Genomic DNA, 23,029 nt, shown 5'->3' on the forward strand with positions numbered 1-23,029 from the left:
GAGGGAGGACTAAATCAGTGACAGTTTCCAGGGTCCTAGTCCATCTCAGAACATTCTAGAAGATTGAAGACACAGCCATCTTGGATTCTATGGACCTTCAAAGGTCGAAAACTCCAGAGAAACACAGATAGGTCACAGTGGATCCACTGTGATCCAGCGTCATCCATGAAATCTACCCTATTTTCCTATCCTGGCCAAATGAACATACACATGCACACCCTACAGAAAACAACGCACTTAGCATCAGGACTTTGCAAATGAGCACTCTTTGGAATTTTCTAAAATCTACCCTTTAACATCACAATCTGGAAGCATCAATTACTATGATATTCGAAGTGTGTGCAGAGTGACTTCTATTGCAATGATCAAGGGGGTGCCACATGCTACAAGGTTTTCACTGGGACAAGGACCCATGTGGCATAACCAACAAATGATAAGTCTTACCTTTCAAAAGATAACATCTGTCAATCACATGGCAATCGAAATTCATAAATTTTTTTAAGTTATAAACATAGTTTATTTCCTAACGCCAAATAACCCAGCAGGAAATCAGTGTTTTATATAAAGGGATGGAGCCAAAACCAAGTGCTGTGTGGGGCACATCCCCATTCACAGAGAAATCAGGAGACAACATTGAGTCACTTTACCTACCAATTAGCCCAGGAGCAAAACCTTCTTTTTGATTTCCAAAACTACTGTGTCTGGTTTCTGACCCCAGAAAAAAAAGAGCCAGTTATGGATATATGTCCCCAGAACCAGACTTGGGCACAGACATTTACTGTTTTCCCCCCAAAACACATATGCTTCTACCCTGATTCTGAAGAGAGCAGTTTTACCTGAAATCAACCCAAGATTTTACTCAGCTGCCCTCCCCAGGCATAAATTCCGTGATTAGATGAATTAAAACAAGCAAAGCTCTTGCCAGTCAAGAGCTTGATCATCAAGCTCTTTACATCACGTGTAGCAGTAAATCAGGTCCCTCCATCCCCTGGACAGTGAAGGTCAGAGTAAACAGTGCTTCTGACTCAGTAAGTTCCAAAACTAGTGGAGCAACACAGACTTTTAGTGCAACTGCACAGACCACCTGGTTTGGGAAACCAATGCACTCAGGTGTGACATGGCCTCCAGGAATATGGAAAGGAAGATATAAAAGTCCCACCGAAGGGTGGCTGCCAAACCAGTGCCCCCCAGGGCTATGTGCAAAGCTAGACCTTTGGGGGCAGCACTTGCCATATTCTATTTCAAATCCTTGTCTGTGGACCATCTTCCAGCCTACCTCTACTCTAGTGCCATGCTTGCTCCATAAAATTGCCCACAACACCTTCCTCTTGGAATTTCCCAGAGGAATGGGTCTATCGAATGAAATTTTTATCCCCGACAACTACAGTTGAACTGTTTTTTCCATTGAACACATACAGCACAGAACATTAGTCTTACATCTTTCGTAGTCTTAAAAAATATAAATATACTGGGTTCATTTATACAGGATGTATAGGTATGTACACCTTTGTTATGCACATGAAAAGTTGGAACAAGTTTATGAAACTTGCACTGTATAAAAGCCTGCATTGTTCAACAGAGACCTAATCTGTGGGCCCTGTCTCATTTGCTTGGCCCCACACCCTTCTATCTGCAGACTGGAGAACTCCTGCCGAGAGTTGCAAGATCACGACGGGCTGCAGTCAGATCCTCCTCTCCACAGGCTGCTGGAGGCAGAGTTCACTCCCAGCAGAGACAATGGGCAGGGTGTTCTCCAGGTGATGGTTGATCAGATGACTGATGCTGTCAAAAACTCTGTCCTTTGTCCGGATCTAGGGACGGCAAGAAGTAAAGTTTAGCACAGCGCATAGGAAAAATAATCACATTCCCAGTTTAGAGTAAGTTGACCATCTAAACTTCCTAGGGGAAAAGCAGCTTTCCCATGGGCCTGAAAGCTTCCTCTGGTTTCATAAATTGTGTTTATGAAGTCCCTTGGCGATGGTCAGTGGCCATTGGATTAGGTAGGTCATCTGTCCACCTTTCTGGATCTGAGTCAAGGTGATCCCCACTTTAAGCAACTGGTAGCCATGGTGAGTTTACTGATCCCAACGAGCATCCTTTCTCCTGCTCCTGTCCCAGAAACCTCTGCTAAGTCATTCTATACCACACCTGGGGGTTCTAGTTTCCTCTCATCTAGTCAACCTGAGTGGAGAAAAAGAGGACACAAATGAATCATATCAAAATGAAAGAAGGGACATGGGTTTTGTGATACTCATGGAGGAATGCTGACAGTGATCATCTGAATAAGTCTATCTCTATTAAAGACATTTTTATTATTAATAAAATTAATAAAGCCTTCCAAATGAAACAGCAGATACATCTGGGCTCACTAACATCTAGAGAAGAAATTGTGGACTAAAGTGCTAGTATAGCAGGTAGAGACCAGCGTTGCATATGGCAAACTTGGGTTGAATCCCCAGCACCCCCATATGGTCCCCTGAGCACTGTTAGGAAAGTTTCCGAAGCACAGAGTGAGGAGTAAGCCCTGCACACAGGTGTGGCCCCAAAAACAAGCAAAAAAGAAATCAGACAATTTCTCCACAGTGTCATTCAGAAAATAGAAGCAGATATATACTCATTCTATGAGACTCATTCTATAATACCCTAATATTGAAAGCCAAGATATTACAAGAAAAGGAAACTACCATTATTTATCATGAACATAGATAACCAAAAATCCTCAGCAAAATCTTAGTAAATCAAAAATATTCATGTCTAGAAAGAATTATTCAAGTGGAATTTATTCCATGTATGCAAGGTCATTCAGCAATTTAAAAAAATCAAATCATGTAATCCTGCATGTCAACAAGATACAGGAAAACACACTTCATGATCAGGTCGACTGATCAGTCATTAGGTTTAAAGTTTAGTCAGATCATTGATCATTCGATCAATGGAGAATATAGCTAGTTCCATGGATTACTTCTGTGAGACTTCAGGACTCTCTTGCATAAATTATTACTCAAGAAGCCACCAAGAAAATATCAATTCAGTCACTAGAGGAGGAAATCAGGCATCCGGCATTCAGCCCTAAAGTTATCAGCACCAGAAGCACCCTATTGCTAAAGTCCCAAAAGAACTGATGCAGGGACCAGGCCCAGGATGCAAACTCAAGGAAGACACTGTCATTCTGCAAAACCTGGCTCTTTAAGAATGCAGACCCACCGAGAAATACAACTGTGCAGTTCAGGGTTTCCAGTGACACTCCAGGAGCTCGCCGTGTGCTTTCTGCGCCCTCTTCTGGCAAGCGGAGTGCAGCGCTGAGAATTTCCCTCTGCATGATCTGGTATTGTCTACACAACATCTTAGCTATGACACAAAGCCATCACCCAACCCCCAAAAGCCTAGGAACAAGGTGGAAGAGGAGGTCCCTGCTGTGCTCCAGAGTCCTGCCTCCCTTCAGGGGCATGCTTCCGGCTGGATAGAAACACTGACCATGTAAATTAGAGATCTGTGGGGTCAGTACTGACAATACAGGGTGAGGAGAGATCAAACATTGTCAGCTTGTGTCAGCTGGTCAGTGGTAGAATGTGGATCATGAAAGGAGGTTTGGGGGCTAAGTTTTGGGGATTCAGTGATCCATAGAAAGAAACTGAAAGATTAGGTGGGACAATGCACTCAAGACATAGTCTGCTGTAGACACAGTAACATGAGTTGTCTGGAAAAGTATAAATGGAGTTGCCTTGTAGGCAGGTAGGAAGGCCATTTAAAGACAGTGATGAATGAGAAAACTCAACATATGAAGAAATGTTTATACTAGCCTCTTCCACAGCCTTGCCCTGGAGCAGACAGAGTTATTCCATGGAGATGGCTTCTGATGAAGCTCCGGTTCCACGGTCATAGGCTGCACACACATGGCTGCCTGTGATCTGCTGACTTGGTCATAACTGGGTCCAGTAGCAAGACCCCCCCACAGGTCTTGCCTGAATATAGGTTAACCTAAACAGGGCGACAGACCCTTTAACCCCTTAATCAGGCCTGCAATTGCAATGCCTAGAGTTAGACTGTACACCAGCTGCTTCTATACCACCCCAGGTAAGAATTCATTTTCCACAGAAACTGAGCCAACCTTGAATCTCTCCACAACCAGGGTCCTGATAGGTTTCCTCCTCCTGGCCTGTGGCTTACCTGATCTCCTATAGCACACTGAGGCGAAGACTAGACTCCTTGCCCCACCCCATGCTTCCTGACTCTAACTTTCCTTCCCTTCTCACTTCCATCAAGGAAGGAGGCCCCTGGTCACCCCGCAAGTTTTTCCAAGAGCCGGAAAATTGTTTCTGGTTACAGAACAGAAGAGGTTGAGCATGGTTACCAAAATGTTAAAAGGTAAAGGTAAAGGCCCTCCCGTTGTTCATCGATTTGCTCGAGCGGGCCCAGTAACGTCTCCATTGGAGACTTTGTTGTTACTGTGTCTGTCATATCAAATACGTCACGGGGAGCTTGCCAGGCTCTGCCATGCGGGCGAGATACTCTCGGTAGCTTGCTGGGCTCTCCGAGAGGGGTGGAGGAATCGAACTCAGGTCGGCCATGTTGGCTGCGTGCAAGGCAAACGCCCTACCACTGTGCTATCGCTCCAGCCCACCAAAATGTTAATGTTGCCAATCAGGGTTCTTCAAAGTCATGCCAGGGAACCACAGAACAGCTGTGGGCATGTTCTCTGGGCAGGGCTAGCTTTTCACCTGGCCTGGTTCCAGAAAAGAGAAGGGGAAATTGTTTTCTTTTACTCAGGGAGGCTCTATAAAATGCACCTATAGTGATTTCTTTCTTTCAGTCTGTTTAACTTTGAAGTCTTTCATTTCAAATTTGGTCTCAACATTTGAGTGGAATCCTGGATTCAAAATGGTTAAATACAGAGTTGGGTGAACAGATGATGTTTTATATCATTAAATGCTTCTATTTTTAGGAAAAAGACATGAGTAAAGGAATTATAATTTAGAATGTGAGACTCAGTCCTATCCTGTCTCCATCCTTGTGGAATGACATACTGGGATTAAAACCAAACACAAAATGGGAAGGAGGGGCACAAGCACCTTGAGCACATTGTGACCTTGCCGCGTGCTGGCCTAGAAGAAACGGTGAAGATGTGGAGAAACCAGAGTGACAAGGGGCAGCCTAGAAAGTGCTGGGAAGGGCGGGGGCAGACACTGGGCTGGGAGGAACAACGGAACAACAGTGAGAGAAGAGTCAGGCTTCCCCAAAGTCGCCAAAGTAACTGAGCCTTGTGTCCGTCCCTTCCCTTGGCCTTTCTCACAGCCAAACTTGCCTCCAAGGAAGATTCCAGAGAATGTTTATCCAAGGGAATTAAATAGGGTGTCTGGCAAGAACTGAAGCAGTAGGAGGATGACCTAAGAGGAGAGGGCCTGGGAGACGCCCAGCCTGACTCTCAGCCTCTCCTTATCCCTTCCAACCCACAGTTTTATGCCTTTGCACGACTCCCTTTAATGAGTGCCTCTATTCTCTCCCATCTCACCTTCAACACATACACACACACACACACACACACACACACACACACACACACACACCTGTCTGTATTCCAATGCCAAGGAAGACCAAAACAAGGAACTTACTTATATTATAGCAGAGACCCACCCCAGGAAAATCAATTCTGCTTCTTGTTCTTAAATATTAGAGGGTATATTAAGAATGCCAGCACAGGGCCAGAGAGATAGTGCAGTGAATAAGACACTTGCTTTGCATGTTGCTGACCCAGATTCCATCCCTGACACTGTCTAGAGTTGCCTTAGCTCTACCAGGAGTGATTCCTGAGTGCAAAGACAAGAGTAAGCCCTGAGCACTGCTGGCTGTACAAACAAACAAAACAAAAAACTATGAAGAGAAAAATCATAATAAAAGAAATAGATATCTCACCGCCAGAAAATAATTTGGAAAACAAATAACTTTAAACAACTCATAATAATAATATCAAAAGACAAATAGATATGTACACATTCAAAATAGCAAGATATATGAAAAATAAAACAACTATAAGTCACTATCACTATCACCCTGTTGTTCATTGATTTGCTCGAGTGGGCGCCAGTAATGTCTCCATTTGTCCCTGTCACGTGCTAGTGTAGCCTGATGGCATATTGGGGGGGTTCTTTCAGGGTCAGTGGAATGAGAACCATCATTGTTACTGTTTTTGGCATATCGAGTACACCACGGGTAGCTTGCCAGGCTCTGCCGTGTAGGCGGGATATTCTCAGTAGCTTGCCAGACTCTTCAAGAGGGATGGAGGCTTTTGGGGGCAGCCTCTCATCACCTTTACTGGTGTTCCCAGTCAGGCATACATGCAGGCAGGATACTCTCAGCTGCCTGCCAGGTTATCTGAGAGTGAGAACTAGAGAATAAGAGGTCACGCGGCTGCAAATGTGACCGCACACTTCCGGGAGTTTGGTTTTATAGTCTCTGGACCTTGGCCATTCATTGATGGGGTTACATGGCAGTTGGTAGGTGTAACTGTCTAGCTACCAGAAGATGAGGGATCTGAGTGGAGGAGGCCCAGTCCCAAACTGAGCAGGCTTGGAGATCTGAGCCCCAGGTCTGAGATATATACAACATGTATATAAATAAAACGTTTTAAGTGATAATAATGCCATGTTTCATTTTTTTCTTTTTGGATCACACCCGGCGATGCACAGGGGTTACTCCTGGCTTTTCATTTAGGAATTACTCCTGGCGTTGCTCGGGGGACCATATGGGATGCTGGGAATTGAACCCAGGTCGGCCGCGTGCAAGGCAAATGCCCTACCCGCTGTGCTATCGCTCCAGTCCCAATGCCATGTTTCTAGATCAGAAGAAAATTTTTTTGAAATATTAATACTCTCCTCCCCCAAATTTTCTGCACACTTAACACAGTGACTAAAAACATATTTCAATTCTTGTAGAAATTGACAAGATGGTTCTAAAATTTAGACAAAAATTTTAGCGGTCCTGAATACCCAATTCAATCTTTAAAAAGAACAAAATCAGAGGGCATATTTTGAGTTTAAAATCCCAGAAACTTAGCTCTCTGGAAAGAAAGATGGCGGCTTCACGGGAGCCTTGTGGACAGCAGGTTTGAGCCGGGGGTGGGGGCGGCAGGGACCTCATGGGAAGGGGGGCGTTCTGGGCCGTCCTTCACGCCCGACCGAGGTCACCAGCTGCCCCCCACGAGCGGCTCTCCAGCACGGCCACGACTCCAGAGCACAGAAACCAATCTCTTAACTATCTAATTTTTAATAGAAATACTTCCAGGGTTAATAAGTAAAATAGCAGAAATCCAAAACCGTGCGGCCGCGACATCATTTTATTCTTAAACCCAGTTGTAGAAAGCAAATCATTTCACAACGCTGTTTCAGCATGTCTGATGGTGGGGGGGGGGGTCGTAAACTCTAAACAATAATTGTGCATCTTCTATCGAAACAATGTATCTAGTCAAAGTAGATAGAGTATTAACTAGAACTCATTTGCCTCACAGGAATTGGGAGGGCTGGGAGGTGGGATTCTATTGGGGTTTGGGGTTAAAAATAAGTATTGGTAAAGGGAAATGTGTTTGATATTTACATGACTGAGGCCTAAACCCGAAAGCTCTGTAACTTTTCCCACAGTGATTCAATAAAGAAATAAATTATTAAAAAAAAATAAAATCCCAGAAACTTAAACCTCTCCCCCAAAACTACAAAACTAGGACCTTAAGTTTACACATCAGACTGCTCCTTCACACAATGACAGACCACAGCAATTTAAGCCAAAACCAAAAGAAAAAAGAGAAAACCAAACTGCAGGGAATCTGATTTGAACCATTAGATCCAAATATTCCATTTAGAGAGAGCCTTTCAAATAGTATTTGGGTAACCAGATTTATGGCCGGCAACTATCAACCAACGAGGCTGGTTGATTCACTTCTAGGGGTACAGAATCTTGTCCAGTTGGGCTCAGCAGTGTGGGGTGGGGAGACCCCAGAGCTATATCCAGGGTGTTCAGGGATAATGCAGTGTCAGAGATTTGAGTCATGGCCTTGTACATGCAACACATGCACCTCTGTCACCTACACTATCTCTCTGACTCTTGAATGTTCATATAGTAACTAAATTCCATAAGGTAGACAAATAGAAACTCTGTCCCATACAAAGGAAAAAAATAATCGACAGAAAGTATTTCTTAAAAATATCTACTAGCACCAGACATAGGTTCAGTAGGTTGTATGTGGGAGTCACAAGTTTGATCCCTGGTACCACAGACCTCCTGAGCACTGCCAGAAATGGCCCTCAAGCAAATGAAGGAGAGATTAAGACATACTCAGATAAACAAAAGCTAAGAGATTTTTTTCTATTACTCCTGTCCAATAAGAAATATTAAAGGAAGCCTATAGGTTTCAATGAAAGGGCACCAGACACAAACTTGAAGCCATATAAAGAAATTAAGATCATGTAAAATGTAAATGCATGTGCAATTATTACTAAAGTTAGCATAATTGAAACTTTGGTTTAAAACTACAGTTTTCTACGATTTAATACACAAATGCATGAAAAACTGTTTATTTATGGGTTTGAATAAGCACAGTACAAAAATATAGTGTGATATCAACAACTGAAAGGGGTAAGGATGGAGCTATAAGGAGCAGAATTTTTTTTAATGTTACTGAAGTTAACATAAATTCAACTGGAGTTTTAAATGCTGGAATATTAAATGCAAGTCCCATAAAAATTGCAAAGAAAATAACTGGAGATTATGTACAAAAGGAAATAAGAAGGAAATTAAGACATTACACAACCTAAACAAATAGATTAAAAACAGAAGATAGAACTGGAGACAGTATGGGAGTACGGTACTTCCCTTACCTGTTGGCTGACCTAGGTTCGATCCCCAGAACCACATGTTCCCCTAGCCCTCTGAGAGTGATCCCTAAACACAGAGCCAGGAGTAAGCCCTGAAGTCACCAAATATGGCCCACCAAATCAAACAAAAAACAGTAGATAGCAATGCAAGAATGAAAGACTAAGGAAATTTAAGGTATATGAAAAAAGAGCAAAATAATAGAACTACATTGCAGCACTCTTTACAATAGCCAGAATCTGGAAAAAACCTGAGTGCCTGAGAACAGATGACTGGTTAAAGAACATAGTACTCTGGTACCACAGACCTCCTGAGCACTGCCAGAAATGGCCCTCAAGCAAATGAAGGAGAGATTAAGACATACTCAGATAAACAAAAGCTAAGAGATTTTTTTTCTATTAGGTACATTTACACAATGGAGTACTATGTAGCTGTTAGAAAAGACGAAGTCATGAAATTTACATACAAGTGGTACTACACGGAAAGTATCATGTTAAGTGAAATGACTCAGAAAGAAAGGGATAGACATAGAAAGATTGCATTCATCTGGGGAACATAAAGTAACAAAATAGGAGACTAACACCCAAGAATCGCCGAGATTAGTACCAGGAATTTTACTCCATGGCTTGGAGGCCCAGCCACACATGCTAGGGGAAAAGGGAGTTCAGATAGAGAAGGGAACACCAAATAAATGATGTTGGGAGGATCCTCCCAGAATGAGAGAAGCATGCTGAAAGTAGACTATAGACCAAACATGATTGTCACCCATTGCCTCTTTTGCAAACCACAACACCCAATAAGAGAGAGAGAACAAAAGGAATGCTCTGCCACAGAGGCAGGGTGGGATGGGGGAATGGGGGGTGGGAGGGATTCTGGGATCCGTGGTGGTGGGAAATGTGCACTGGTGGAGGGATGGGTATTTGATCATTGTATAATTGAAACCCAAGCACTAAAATTTGTAAGTCTACAACTGTACCTCATGATGTCTCATTAATAAAAATTTTTAAAAAATAATAGAACTAAATCCTTATCAGTAATTCATTTTCAATTCAGATGGAATAAACCATACAATCAGAAGTCAAAGGTTTGCAGAATGGATTTTTAAAAAATTTTTAAATGATTCAACTATATGGTATCTATGAACTACTTATATTAAATCTAATGACACAAGTTGAACATGAATAAATGAAATAAAATATTCTATGTAAATAGTAATTAAAAGACAGTGAGGGAAGCATAATTAATAACAAACCTGATGGCCATGACTAAATAAGAAGTTATTAGAGGAAAAACATTATGTATTAATGAAAGGTTTTAATACATTAAAAAGATATGACAATTATAAACATGTACACACCTAATAACATATCTAAATTCATAAAGTAAATTAAAGGATTGAATTAAAGGAAGAAAAGTTGTACCAACTTGGAGACTTCAATACTCTCATTAATGATAAGCAAGAGAGTAGAGAACTTCAGTAAAGCAACTTGGGATGGGTGGAGAATCCATTTTATTGGTGATAAGAGAGATGAAGTCAAAACCCGTTGGGAATGAGGAGAGTGTAAAAAATGAGAGTGTATAAAAAAAAGGTGATTTAAAAAAAATTTTTAAACTAGTCCTGGAAGAAAAAAAAACCTTGGTGAAATGATAATGTGAGATATATATTTGGGGGTTGGTTTGTTTTTGAGGGTTGATAATGTGAGATACATATACCTAGAGGTTATGTACAAAAGGAAATAAGAAGGAAATTAAGACATTACACAACCCAAACAGAAGATGAAACTGGAGAGAGTATAGGAGTACGGTACTTCCCTCACCTGTTGGCTGACCTAGGTTTGATCCCCAGAGCCACATGTTCCCCTAGCTCTCTGAGAGTGATCCCTAAACACAGAGCCAAGAGTAAACTAGTAACCACACCCAATTGTGTTTAGGGCTTACTCCTGGTTCTGGGATGACTCCTGGTGGGCTCAGGAGACCATATGGGATGCCAGGGATCAAACCAGAGATGGCCACGTGCAAGGCAAGCACCTTACCCGATGTCCTATCTCTCTAGCCCAAGAACATAAGATGAATTCTTGAGAATGAGTGGATATTAGCCAGACAAAAAGAAGATCAAAGAACAAGTAAGAAACATAAAAGGGAAACAGGGGGCAGAGAGTTCAACAGCTGAGCACATGCTTTTCAGGGGACTGGGATTTAATTCCCAGAACCACAAGGTCCCTGAACACTACTAGGGAAGTTCCCTAAGTACATAGCTGTAAGGAGCCCTAAAGCACTGTGGGTCATTACCCTGAAAAACAAAATTAAAAAGCAAACAGAAAAGTTCTGAGATGGAGAGGACCTGGATATGGACAAGGTAATCTCATGACATACACTTGGCCAACAGCAATGTGCATGATTGTCTCCAGTGCTCAGGGACATCTAAACCACATCTAATGAAGCCATTAGATAAATTCAGTTCCAATAGATTTTCAACGGTAAATATTTCTATAGAAAGTATCTTCTTTAACAAAAGAATAAGTTATATATCAATAAGAAGGAAAAATGTAAGTATCACAAATTTGTTGAACTCACTCAACTAATGGATCAAGGAAAAGTATAGAATATTTCTAGATGAATAAAAATTAAAACATAAAATAACGAAACTCATGGCATACAGTAATAACTGTGCTGAGAGGAAATTTTATAGTTTTAAGCAGTTTGCATTACCAAAGAAGAAAGACCTCAGATGGAAGGTGTTTGCATTCACCTTCTACTCAACATAGTACTCAAAGGGTAAGCCAGAGAAATTAAGCAAGAACAAGAAACAAAAAGCATTCAAATTGGAAAGGAAATAATAAAGATATTTCTGTTTCCAAATAATGGTTTGGTATACAGAAAATTCTAATTATTCTATTAAAAAGTTGCAACTCAGCAAAGTAGCAGGATACAAATCAGTTGCGTTTTTATACACTGACGAAGAGCAATCTGAAAATAAAAATTAAAATTAAAATTAAAAATAAAAGCATAATTTCATTTGCACTTGCTCTGAATACAATAACAAAAAATTTAGGTGTTAATTTTACCAAGGAGGCAAAAAACTTGGAAATGAAACCTAGAAATATCAAGGAATTATTGTTAATATTTGTTGTTACTGTGTTTGGCATACCGAATACGTCACGGGGAGCTTGCCAGGCTCTGCCGTGCGGGCGAGATACTCTCGGTAGCTTGCCAGGCTCTCCGAGAGGGGCGGAGGAATTGAACTCGGGTCGGCCATGCTGACTGCGTGCAAGGCAAACGCCCTACCGCTGTGCTATCGCTCCAGCCCTATTATATTATTATATTGTTAATATAATTACATTAAAATGTATCCCTTGTCCACAAATTGAAAAATTGAATTAATGCAAATCAAAGCAATTTACACGTTCAAATGTAATCTTTATCAAAATCCCGACAATACTTCTGTCATGGAAATGACATCCCAAATGGAAATTTCTATCCGAAAATTCATACGGAATTTCAAAGGACTCAAGTAGCCTGATGGTTTTATCAGGGAGGACCCATAAAACACAAACAAATTTTAAAATGATGGTGTGTGGTGCTAGTAAATCAACATGAGAACAACAATGGTAAGTTTACAGCCAATAATGGGTACATGGAGGTTCATTATACCTTTCCCTCAACTTCTGTGAATTAGAAATAGCAGTGACAGGCACTGGAGATGATTGATGGAGCATGTGATCTGCCTGTCTGATACCTTGGGTTCAATGCCAGCACCGCTAAATGCGTAATTAATTGATCAGTTCATTAATTGATTGATAGAATATAAATGGAGAAAGATAAGCGAAAAGAAGAGAAAGGTCCACCAGGCCTGTCCCCTCCTGCAGGCAGGGAAGGAGACCAGGGCACCCTAGCAACGAAGGAGCAAGAGCTTCCATTTATCTAAAGACACAGAATATAACCACTGTCAAAGAAAAGCAACTGTCAAAAATGGACAGAAGTGGCAAAAGATGAGCTGGAACTTCCGTTTGGGGGAACATCAAGCAAGAATAACAGAATGGAAAACCTCTGGCCAGCAACGTAAGAACTGGCAGAGAAGTCTTAAGACAAGACAGTTGGTTGCCCTAGAAGTAGGTCCGACTTGTCCAACTCAGTCAGCCTTATCAATGACTGGACAAATAACAGTACTCCTACATGATTTTTGTTTTTTTTTTTTGGAGGGGGGTCACACCCGGCGTTGCTCAGGGGTTACTCCTGGCTCTGCACTCAGGAATTACTCCTGGCAGTACTTGGGGGACCATATGGGATGCTGGGAATCGAACTCGGGTCAGCGCATGCAAGGCAAACACCCTAGCCACTGTGCTATTACTCCAGCCCTACATTTTTTTTTTAAATTAAAAAATAAAGAACTAGAAACGAGACAAGAAGGGGTGGGAACCGCATTTTCATGAAAAACCTTTCAGTAATACTCTATTGTTCCCTTTCTCGAAGCCATGGTGATAACATCTTACAGATGCTGCTGTTGCTGCTCTCCAGCCCCCAGGATACCTGATGCTTCTCACTTCCCCGAAGCACTGTCTGGACTCATGGCCTCAGAGGGCTGCCCTCTTTCCCGGCAAGGTCACTGAGAGCCAACCTGTCTTCTCAATCCTTGCTTCTCCTTGGATCCCCCTTTGTTGACAGGCAGATCTAGGAGATAGGGGGTCCTGGATCCCTGAATTGCCTCCACTAGCATCAGACAGGGTAAGGAGACCCCACACGCAGCCACAGGTGTGGCTTGAGTGACGATTTATTGCTGCTGCTTTAAGCCGTTTTTCTTTACTACACTAGGGAACATTTTTGTTTCCTTCATTAGTATCAGAATGAAATAAACACCTAAACAGTGTGTCAGCTAGATGGCTGCTGAGGGTCTGTGATTTTACGCCAGATGGGGTTCTCCAATGTGCTGTCACCCAAAGCTATAGTCCAGACCACAAACCCACAGAGCACACTTCACAGCATCAGCCCATCATGAATCAGTGGGAAATGACTCAGGGAGTTACTTTAGATTCAAGAAGACTAATGAAATGATTCCATAGAAGCTATAAAGAAGAAAGAACAGTGTCTTCTTTAAGGCCATTACTACAGACTAGTCTCTAGCTGCTACTCTGGGATCAGGGCCTTCAACCACAACCCCCCTCTGCCACACTCCAATAAACTCATGCTCCTCCTGTCATTCCTTGTCAGGTAACCTCAGGAGACCTTGTATGAATAGTGATGGAGGGAAGGTGTCCAGGTTGAGATTGTCTGAGTATATTTAGATGTAGACAGTTTTGCATCCTACTTTCTCTGAGTAATCTGTTCTGCCAAGTTTCCCCCCTTTATAGTCAGGGACCAATCAATTATCATGAAAAGCCAAAGAATAAATATTGAAGAGAACGTGTTCATCATCTATTTCGGCGTCCTCACAGCCAGGAAGCAACATTGCATTTTTAATGAAGTCTCTCATTTCCATTTTCTTTTTAAGCCAAAGCAGTCTTCTATGTGATCAATTAAAACTACTGTCAGCTCCAACAAAAGCCCCCAGTTATTAGCTCTGATTATAAACTTGTAGGTATGATTAGAAATCTTCTCAAAAGTAGTGCAAATTTCTCCCCCAAATCAATGTTGCTTAAATAACAGTGTGTAGTAAGACTTCATTGAATCCCATCACTGTACCTTCTTCCTCCACTCATTAGCTTGATGATGCTTTATGAAGGTAGAGCAGGTTAGTTCATATGTTTTTTTTAAATCACATTTTATCTAAAAAGACTAAGAGAACAAAACCATTATTTTAATGTTTCATGGATTAAGATACCAAAAATTTTCAACCGAAATGCTTAGTCGATGGAGCCAGAGAGATAGTACAGCAGGTAGAGTACTTGCTTGTACACAGTCAACCTGGGTTCGATCTCCAGCAATCCCACATGATTTTGCAGGAACCATCAGGAGTAATTCCTGAGAGCAGAGCCAGGAGTCAACCTTGAGCACTGCTGGATGTGGCCCAGAAAAACAAAACAAAACAAAACGAAATTCACACTTAGTCACAAAAGATTACTTAGGTGTCCTCTCCACTTTCTTTTAGATAACAGCAAATTGAGGTCATAGGTAGCTATTCAAATGGAAGAACTTTGAAAATATTCCATTTAGAGAGCTTATTTGTGATTCTACATCTGCTCATAGCACATGACACCATATGCAACCCACCTCACCTTCTTAGACTGTGTAAGCTGTAAAGGTTGGAGGTGATTAAGGCATTCACCCACCTAATGATGCTTTCCTGGTACCTGTGAGCTTCCAGCACTACTCTGGGTGCCAGGAAGACAAGACTGCTATCATACTAGAGACTACGGAGAGCGGAGAATGGGGCACAATCAACAAATTAGCAAGTAACTGGAGGTTTATTTTTGTAGTAAGTGCTTGGAGGTAAAAATTAATCAGGCAACCTATTGGACTCTTAGAAGAAATAACAAGCACTTCTCTGAGTTGGAGGAAAGGTGATCATCATTAAAGGTGAGCATAACCCTATCATTCAAAGACTCAATCCAAATGTGCACACAAAAGCAAAGACAATGAATCAAATAAGGTAGAGTTTATTGATGAACTGTGAGTGGAAAAAATCCTAAAACAACAACAACAACAACAACAACAAAAAACCACTGGGTACCTAAAATAAACAGTGCATCTCATAGGCATGGGCTGGAGCGATAGCACAGCGGGTAGGGCGTTCGCCTTACAAGCGGCCAACATGGCCGACCCGAGTTCAATTCCTCCGCCCCTCTTGGAGAGCCCGGCAAGCTACCGAGAGTATTGGATATGTCAGACACAGTAACAACAAAGTCTCCAATGGAGACGTTACTGGGCCCGCTCGAGCAAATCGATGATCAACGGGAGGGCCTTTACCTTTACCTTTACCTCATAGGCATGATTTTATACTATAATGAAGCATAAGAAATATCTGCCTGAGGGGACAAAAAGATAGTACAGCGGGTAGGGCACTCCCAGGTTCTATTCCCAGCACTGCTTATGGTCCATGAGCCTGCCAGGAGTAAAGCCCTAACATCATTGAGTGTGATCCAAAAACCATACTCCACATTTGTAGGGTTCATGGGGGGGGTGAAATCCAAACATTTGATAAAGTGCATACCTACACATGACCTAAGTAACAATTTTATTAATATGCATAAATTCCACAACAGCTGAGGGTTTTTTTTTTAAACTGGTTCACAGACATATGCTGGCAATCAAAACAACTTCTGGATTTAGTAATCACTGGGTGCATGTCTACTGGGTGAGTGAATGAATGAATGAGTTTAAGGAATGAATGACGTGCTCTTGACTGGGGATAAAACTCATGTAGCCTTAAGGAACAAAACCTCCATCCTGGGAACAAGGCAAGGGCGCCCCCTCGTGGACAACACTCCCCAGGCTTCCTCTTTATTGCAGGGTAAAGCACAATGAAGTTTGGATCAGACGACCGGAGACAGAACAGCCCATGTTTTGTAATGGCATAATCACTGCTCCAGAAAAACTCCTGCAGTCGGCAACATTTCTAAGCTCAGATTACACACAATTCTCCCTTTGCAGCACTGTTCTGAAAAATTAACCAAAAATAGCATCTCCCTTAGAATTGAAACTGAAGCTAAACATGCAGAGAAGTAACCTAACAAAGGAAAGAGTAACTTCTGAAAAGAATTTTAAAATTTGAACAAAAAAATATTCATAGATAAATAATGGGAGAAGTAGTATATATTCATGGATGTGATTATTTAATATTGAAATGTCAGCTGTTCCTCAAATTAATCTGTAAATTCAATACGAGAGCTATCAAAACGCCAGCATGTATTTTTTGGTGACTTGATAAACTGATTATAAAATCAGAGCAAAGAAAATTAGAGGTCTGAGAATCACTGAGACAATTTATTTAAAAAAAGAAGAAGAAGAAAAAGGGAAAACCATACAATAAGATATTAAGAGCTCAAACCACAGAATACACAGAGTATATCAAAACAGAGATCATAGAATCCTGTGGCTACATAGTATTCTATCAAGGGAAAACAAAGTCATGAAATTTGCTTATAAAGGATGGACATGGAGAGTATCACGCTGAGTGAAATGAATCAGAAGGAGAGGGACAGACATAGAATGACTGCACTCATTTGTGTGATATAAAAAAAATAGTATAAGACTAATATCCAAGAACAGAAAAAACAGGGGGCAGGAGGATTGGTCCATGGTTGGGAGATTGCCACAAGTATGTGGGGGTTGGAGGGCAGTTAGGGTAAAGAAAGAACCACAGTGACAACCACAAATAATCACTCTAACCAAGAGCTGAATGCTAAAATGAGGTAAAGGGATGTACATATAATCTTTCAGTATCTGTATTGCAAACCATAATACCCAAAAGATGAATTATTTTTTACTTCATGGAGGTTTTTTAAAAAGTAGTGAGTCCCTATCTTAGGTCATTTTCAAAAATAACTTCAGAGCTGGAGTGACAGTACAGTAGGTAGGTCTCTTGCCTTGAACCACCAAGTTCAATACGACTCCCCAAACAGTCACCTGAGCCCACCAAGAGTGATCCATGAGCACAGAGCCAGGAGTTACCCCTGGGCATCACCAGGTATGGCCCCCAAATAAGCAAACAAACAAACAAAGTAACATCAGTTGAAATTTAGAAGTGCAAAAGACAAATCTGGAACATGATAAAAAAATAAAATACGTTTCTAATTTATAGGTAAGGGACTATTTTAAAGTTTAAAACAAAGGGGGAAACTGATTTGGCAACATTCTGAAGACAGACTTTGATTTCATGAAGATCCACATAGGCCAAATCATCAGTTGGCTGAAAAAGTAGGAGACTCCATTTTCAAATTTAGGGATGGAAACACAATAAAATCTTGAGTTTCTTTGGGGATGGAAACTCAAAAAAATCTTCTTTGGAGAAGATTCAAAGAGACAACTAGGAGGGAAAGTTAGAAACTTGGAATGTGCAGGAGGAACATGTCTGAAAAGTACAATCATAGAATTGCACATCAAACAATGATTCATCACTTTCCTCTTCAATCCAATTAGCAAAGCAAGAGAGATGATAAAGATGATGCAGAAGCCTTCATCCTCTGTGGCCGTGCTCCAGAGCCCACCATGAGGATAAGCAGAAACACATACAGAGACTTATAGTGCTTCAGACATTATTGGGGGGGAGGGATTGTCAGCAAGCCATGAGCAGATTAAAGTGGTAAGAAGCAGGGGGCATGGTGCTGCCAGCAAGTTAATCTGTACCTGTGAGGCGAGTGCATCAGCAGCCTGATGGTGCCTTCAGACTTCCAGATACCCCAAAATTGCTGCTGTGCCTTTGACCAGACCCCAACAACTTGGGGCCAAGTTTACCAGGAAAGTAAATGACCAAAAGTAGGTATGTGGGAGACACACCCACAAACCATCTCCAGCTCAGCTCTATAATTGGAGGCAAGGTCTCTCTGGTTCCTGATCAAACTGCTTAATGGCCATGATCCCCAAGACTCAGAAACAAATCTCAGAAACCTGAGTTTTTGGCAGAAATGCATCTGGTCCCTGCAGTAGGTTACCAGCGCCGGGCCACCCCAGGTGGGAATAGGTTTCGTGCCTTGGCCTGTTCCCCCTGACGGCCTGGTGGCTGCCATCACCCAGAGGCCACTGGGCAGTCAGATTTGGGCCCGCAGTGATGAGACATGCAGGACCTCATGGGATGGCGGTGGAGCCGGCCGTTTCATCCCGCCCTAAACGAGACCCCAAGTTGCCACCCACGAACAGCCTCTCTGGCTCCTGATCAAGCTGGTTAATAGCCATGACCACAGATACTCAGGAGTAAATCTTGGAACCCAGCAGGTTTTGGCAGAAATCCCTCCAGATTCAGGGGCCGGAGCGATTGCACAGCAGGTAGGGCGTTTGCTTTGCACGCGGCTGACCCAGGTTCGATCCCCATCATCCCATATGGTCCCCCAAGCACCGCCAGGAGTAATTCCTGAGTATATAGTCAGGAGTGACCCCTGAGCATCGCTGGGTGTGAACCAAATATATATATATATAAATTAACATAAAAAAGAAAGAAATCCCTCCAGATTTAATTGTTAATATTTCAGAATTCCAAAATAGTGTGACCACTACTGCAACTGCATGATATCATATGTTATTCATACCAGCAGTGGAAAACAAATTGTCTACGGTTGCCTTTTTGGCAGATAAAATCCTAAATAATAATGGTGGATCTGGGGTCAAAATATTGAATGAAATAAAAGTAGAGAGAAAGTAATGTGGAAATCATCTGCCCCAGAGGTAGGGGGAGGGTGTGGGATCAGGGGGTATACTGGGGTTTTTGGTGGTGGAAAATGGGCACTGGTGAAGGAACAGGTGTTTCATCATTGTATGACTGAGACTTAAACCCAAAAGCTTTGTAACTGCTCTCACGGTGATTCAATAAATAAATTTATAAAAAAGAAAAAAAGAGTAAGGTGGAGTTCATGCCCAATTCAATCAGCTTAATCAATGGCTAAATAAATCGCAATACTCCTACATTTAAAAAAATAATAATAATAAAAAATAAATAGGTAAGAAGCTCTGAGTAATCCACCCAAGAAATGGTCCAGTGTGTAGAACACACCATGAATAGAGCACAAAGGCATGTACCAAGGATGTGGGTGGGGGGCGGGGAAAAAGCAATAAATCTGAATTTGCATAACAATAGCATGTTTGGAAATGTCTAAACTACATGGACTTGTTGGTTAGATTCATGTAATTATATTATTAAGTGATCTTCAGGACTGTGCTGGAGAAGTCAAATCTAGTCATTGATGAAAAATGGGATCTTCAGCCAAACCAACAGAACTATTCAGACACAACTGTGTTCTCAGGAATGGCCAGATTCAATGTCACAAGATGCTGTACCTCAGGCAGGAGTGTAGAGGCTAATGAACAGAGCTTTCACTGTCACTCTTCAGGACATTTTACAACCTGCCCGCAAACACCCATGCTTTTATTTTCAGAAATATTGGAGATCAATATCAAAATCCCCAAAGCCCTTCGCATCCTGGTCCATGATGAATATATTTGGAAGAAAAACTTTCTTAGTTATTGCAGTCTTTATTTTAAAGAACATAAAAATAAAGGTGCCCAGTCTGGGCACAAGTGATGTTCTATAGCTCTTCCAACCCCTGCTCACCGTGCCTTCGGGATCCACGAGCAGCAGGTGCTTGGCCTGGCCGTTATGCATGCCCGTGAGGACAAAGGAGCCTGGGTTGGTGGTGCTCTTCCTGACCAGGAAGTCTCCATCTCTCTTCAGCAGCCCCTCGGCCTCCTTTCTGCTCATCTCTCCTTGGTACCAAGGCTCCGCTCTCAGCTCCTCCAGCATCTTGGCATCTGGGGCTCTGGGTAAGACAGGGCTGATGCATTCCACAGAAGCTGCCTTGTTCAACACAGGCCCCAAGGACTGGTTCTTGAGAGCATCTTCAAAAGGTTCTGTCAACAACAATTGCCAACAAGTCAATCCCCAAATGGTAAAAAGTGAAATGTAAAAGATGGGCATGAAAAGGCAATTTCCATAAGAGAGAGGGGGCAAGCAGAGCAATAGTACAACAGGTAGGCTGTTTGCCTTGTATGTGGTTGACCTGGGTTCAATTCCTGGCATCCCATAGGGTCTCCCACACACTACCAGATATAATTCCTGAGCGCAGAGCCAGGAATAATCCCTGAGCATCACCAGGTGTGCCCGCCCCCCTCCCCTGGCAGAAAAAAAAGAGAGAGACAGAGACAGACAGATGACTGACTGATAAAATAAGAATCAATATGACAAGCATTTGAAAAAGCACAACCCAAATCTTGGCGTGACTCTTTCTGATGAGTCTGCTTTCCCAAGACAGCTGGGCGTTGTGCCTTTTGCCAAGGCTTCAAGCACAGCCTTTGTCTAACTGATTCAAATGACTTCATTTCTGCACACTGCAAGAGGCTGGGTGTATTACATGTCATCTACTTTCACTGGAACAGAGGCTAGCCCTCTGAACAAATCTGTTCTCTTCTGAATAAAAACCTGCCAATCCCAGAGGAAGTATCATAAAGGAAGAGGGAAACTGCAGAGGCTTTGATTTCACGCAAAACCTAAACCCAACCCATCAAATGTTTACTTCAAAAATCTGTGCCTTGGGAACATTTTCAGCAGAGAAGTAAACTGACATTTACTGAGAGTCTTGTGTGACTTGCCCTGGGCTAAAAGCTCTACCACTCTTGCCCTTCACTCATTTCCCTGTGGAAAAGGCTCTTGCATGCTAGCATGACATGGGGTGACTTCACACCCTTCAGAACTTATTGTTGACCACAGGCCATGGATCTGCTGTAAAAGCAACAAGCATCAGTCACTAAGGAAGGAGCTACATGTGTTTAATTAAACCTCAATGTTTAATTTTCAGATGATGAAATGTGTAACAAGCACTCTTAAAAAGTGCACCAAGTGCAAGGTTGGATGATAATTTGGACCACCTTGCCTGCGACAGAAGCTACAGAAAGTGTAATGACCACAAGTGAGTCATAGCTGTCTACTCAGCAAAGTCACATGACCAGAGGCCAGCATGTTCCTGAGATATAGTGTGAATCCTGTAAATATTCGATGAATGTTCTAAAATTAGACAGTGTGCTAAATGTTGGTAGAAGGGCAAAATATAGTGGAATAATTGTCTACCTCTTGGACAGAAAACATTTCTCTCAAAAGGACATACACACACCATTTTTCATTGCTGCATTCAGAACCATAGCTAAGATATGGAATCGGAATCAACCTCAGTGTCTAGTGATAGATGAATGGGTTATAAAGATGTGGTATGTGTACACAATGGAATACTATGCAGTTACAAGTAACAATGAAATCATGCAATTTGCTGGAAGATATCATGTTGAGTGAAATAAGCCGGAAGATGAACAGGATGATCTCACTAATCTGTGGTATATAGAATACTGGATCAGGAAATGCTTTGTTGTAAAGGGCGAATACCTAGATTCTTGACCCCAGAGTGGAGAAGGCAGAGAAGGAAAGAAATGAAGGGAGAAAGAAGAGAATGGGAAGTAATGGGTGAACAGAGGTCAGGGCTTTAGATATACTGGTGATAGGGGTGAGTAGTATAGCTATATATCCAAAACAGAGATTCAACAACACTGAAAAAATGAGATCTAAGCTGTAATTAATGGACCTTTGTAATGTGCCTGTCAAGGTGATGGGAGAAGGATGGGCAGGGTTGAGGGGGATAATAAAATATGGAGATGAAATATGAAATATGGCAATGAAATATGCTGGAGGGAAATTGACACTGGTAGTGGGTTTGGTGTTGAAATATTATATGCCTAAAATTCAAGTCTGAATCACTTTGCAAGTCGCAGCTCTTTAATTAAATTAAAAAACTTATTAGCATAGAAAAATAAGAAGTGGAATAGAATAAAACCAAAAATAAGTCATTTTACAAGTGTTAACTTGTTGCAAGATTTGGAAAGGAAAAGGGGTTTAAACTATAAGTTAAAGGAGAGAGAGAGTAAAGGGGAATGTGCCTGACACAGAGGTGGGAGGGGGGAATACGGTGGGGGTGACTGAAGGAATACTGGGAACATTGGTGATGGAAAATGGGCACGGGTGGAGGGATAGGTACTTGATCATTGTATGACTGAAACATAAACATGAAAGTTTGTAAGTCTGTAACTGTACCTCACGGTGATTCGTTAAAAAATAAAAATTTTTAAAAAACTCTAAGTTAAAAATCTCATCTATAAATTTCTCTTTATATAATACTATTTGTAAATTTGTATATATGGTCTCTATGCCATTATCATCTTCCCCATTCAGTTATCATCACCAACTATCATCATTGCCATCATTACTACCATCATCATCATCATTATACTCACCATCACATTTGTGAGAATCCGCTATCTGGAAAACTAAAGTGTCTAAGTAAAACTTATATTTGTTGGCATGATGTTTCTTAATAATAAGAATCATGTTAACCTGCCCTCACACAAATACAATATCACAAATGCCAACTGGTGAACCAGCAGCAAAGTTAACTTTTATCAGCAGTAAATTACTTTAGGTTCTCAATTTCCTCCCCTATAAAATAAAGCACATATTTGTAATAGCAATAATAATAATAAATCTGCCTAG

General features: G+C 41.7%; 1 protein-coding gene across 3 annotated transcripts in view; it reads right to left on the bottom strand.

The window, feature by feature from the left end:
* Positions 1–1,569: 1,569 nt before the first annotated feature.
* The window catches only part of SHC3 (SHC adaptor protein 3), a 176,927-nt gene continuing 155,467 nt past the window's right edge, over positions 1,570–23,029 (bottom strand). For all 3 annotated transcript variants that reach the window (XM_056126739.1, XM_056126741.1, XM_056126740.1), the window contains 2 exons: positions 20,054–20,349; positions 1,570–1,811 (listed from right to left, as the gene is read on the bottom strand). In XM_056126739.1, the coding sequence (XP_055982714.1) occupies positions 1,683–1,811; positions 20,054–20,349 (425 nt within the window). In that variant the 3' untranslated portion in view covers positions 1,570–1,682. The remainder of the gene's footprint in view (positions 1,812–20,053; positions 20,350–23,029) is intronic.

This window comes from Sorex fumeus, unplaced genomic scaffold, assembly GCF_029834395.1.
Source record: "Sorex fumeus unplaced genomic scaffold, SorFum_2.1 ptg000063l, whole genome shotgun sequence".
NCBI classification, from domain to species: domain Eukaryota; kingdom Metazoa; phylum Chordata; class Mammalia; order Eulipotyphla; family Soricidae; genus Sorex; species Sorex fumeus.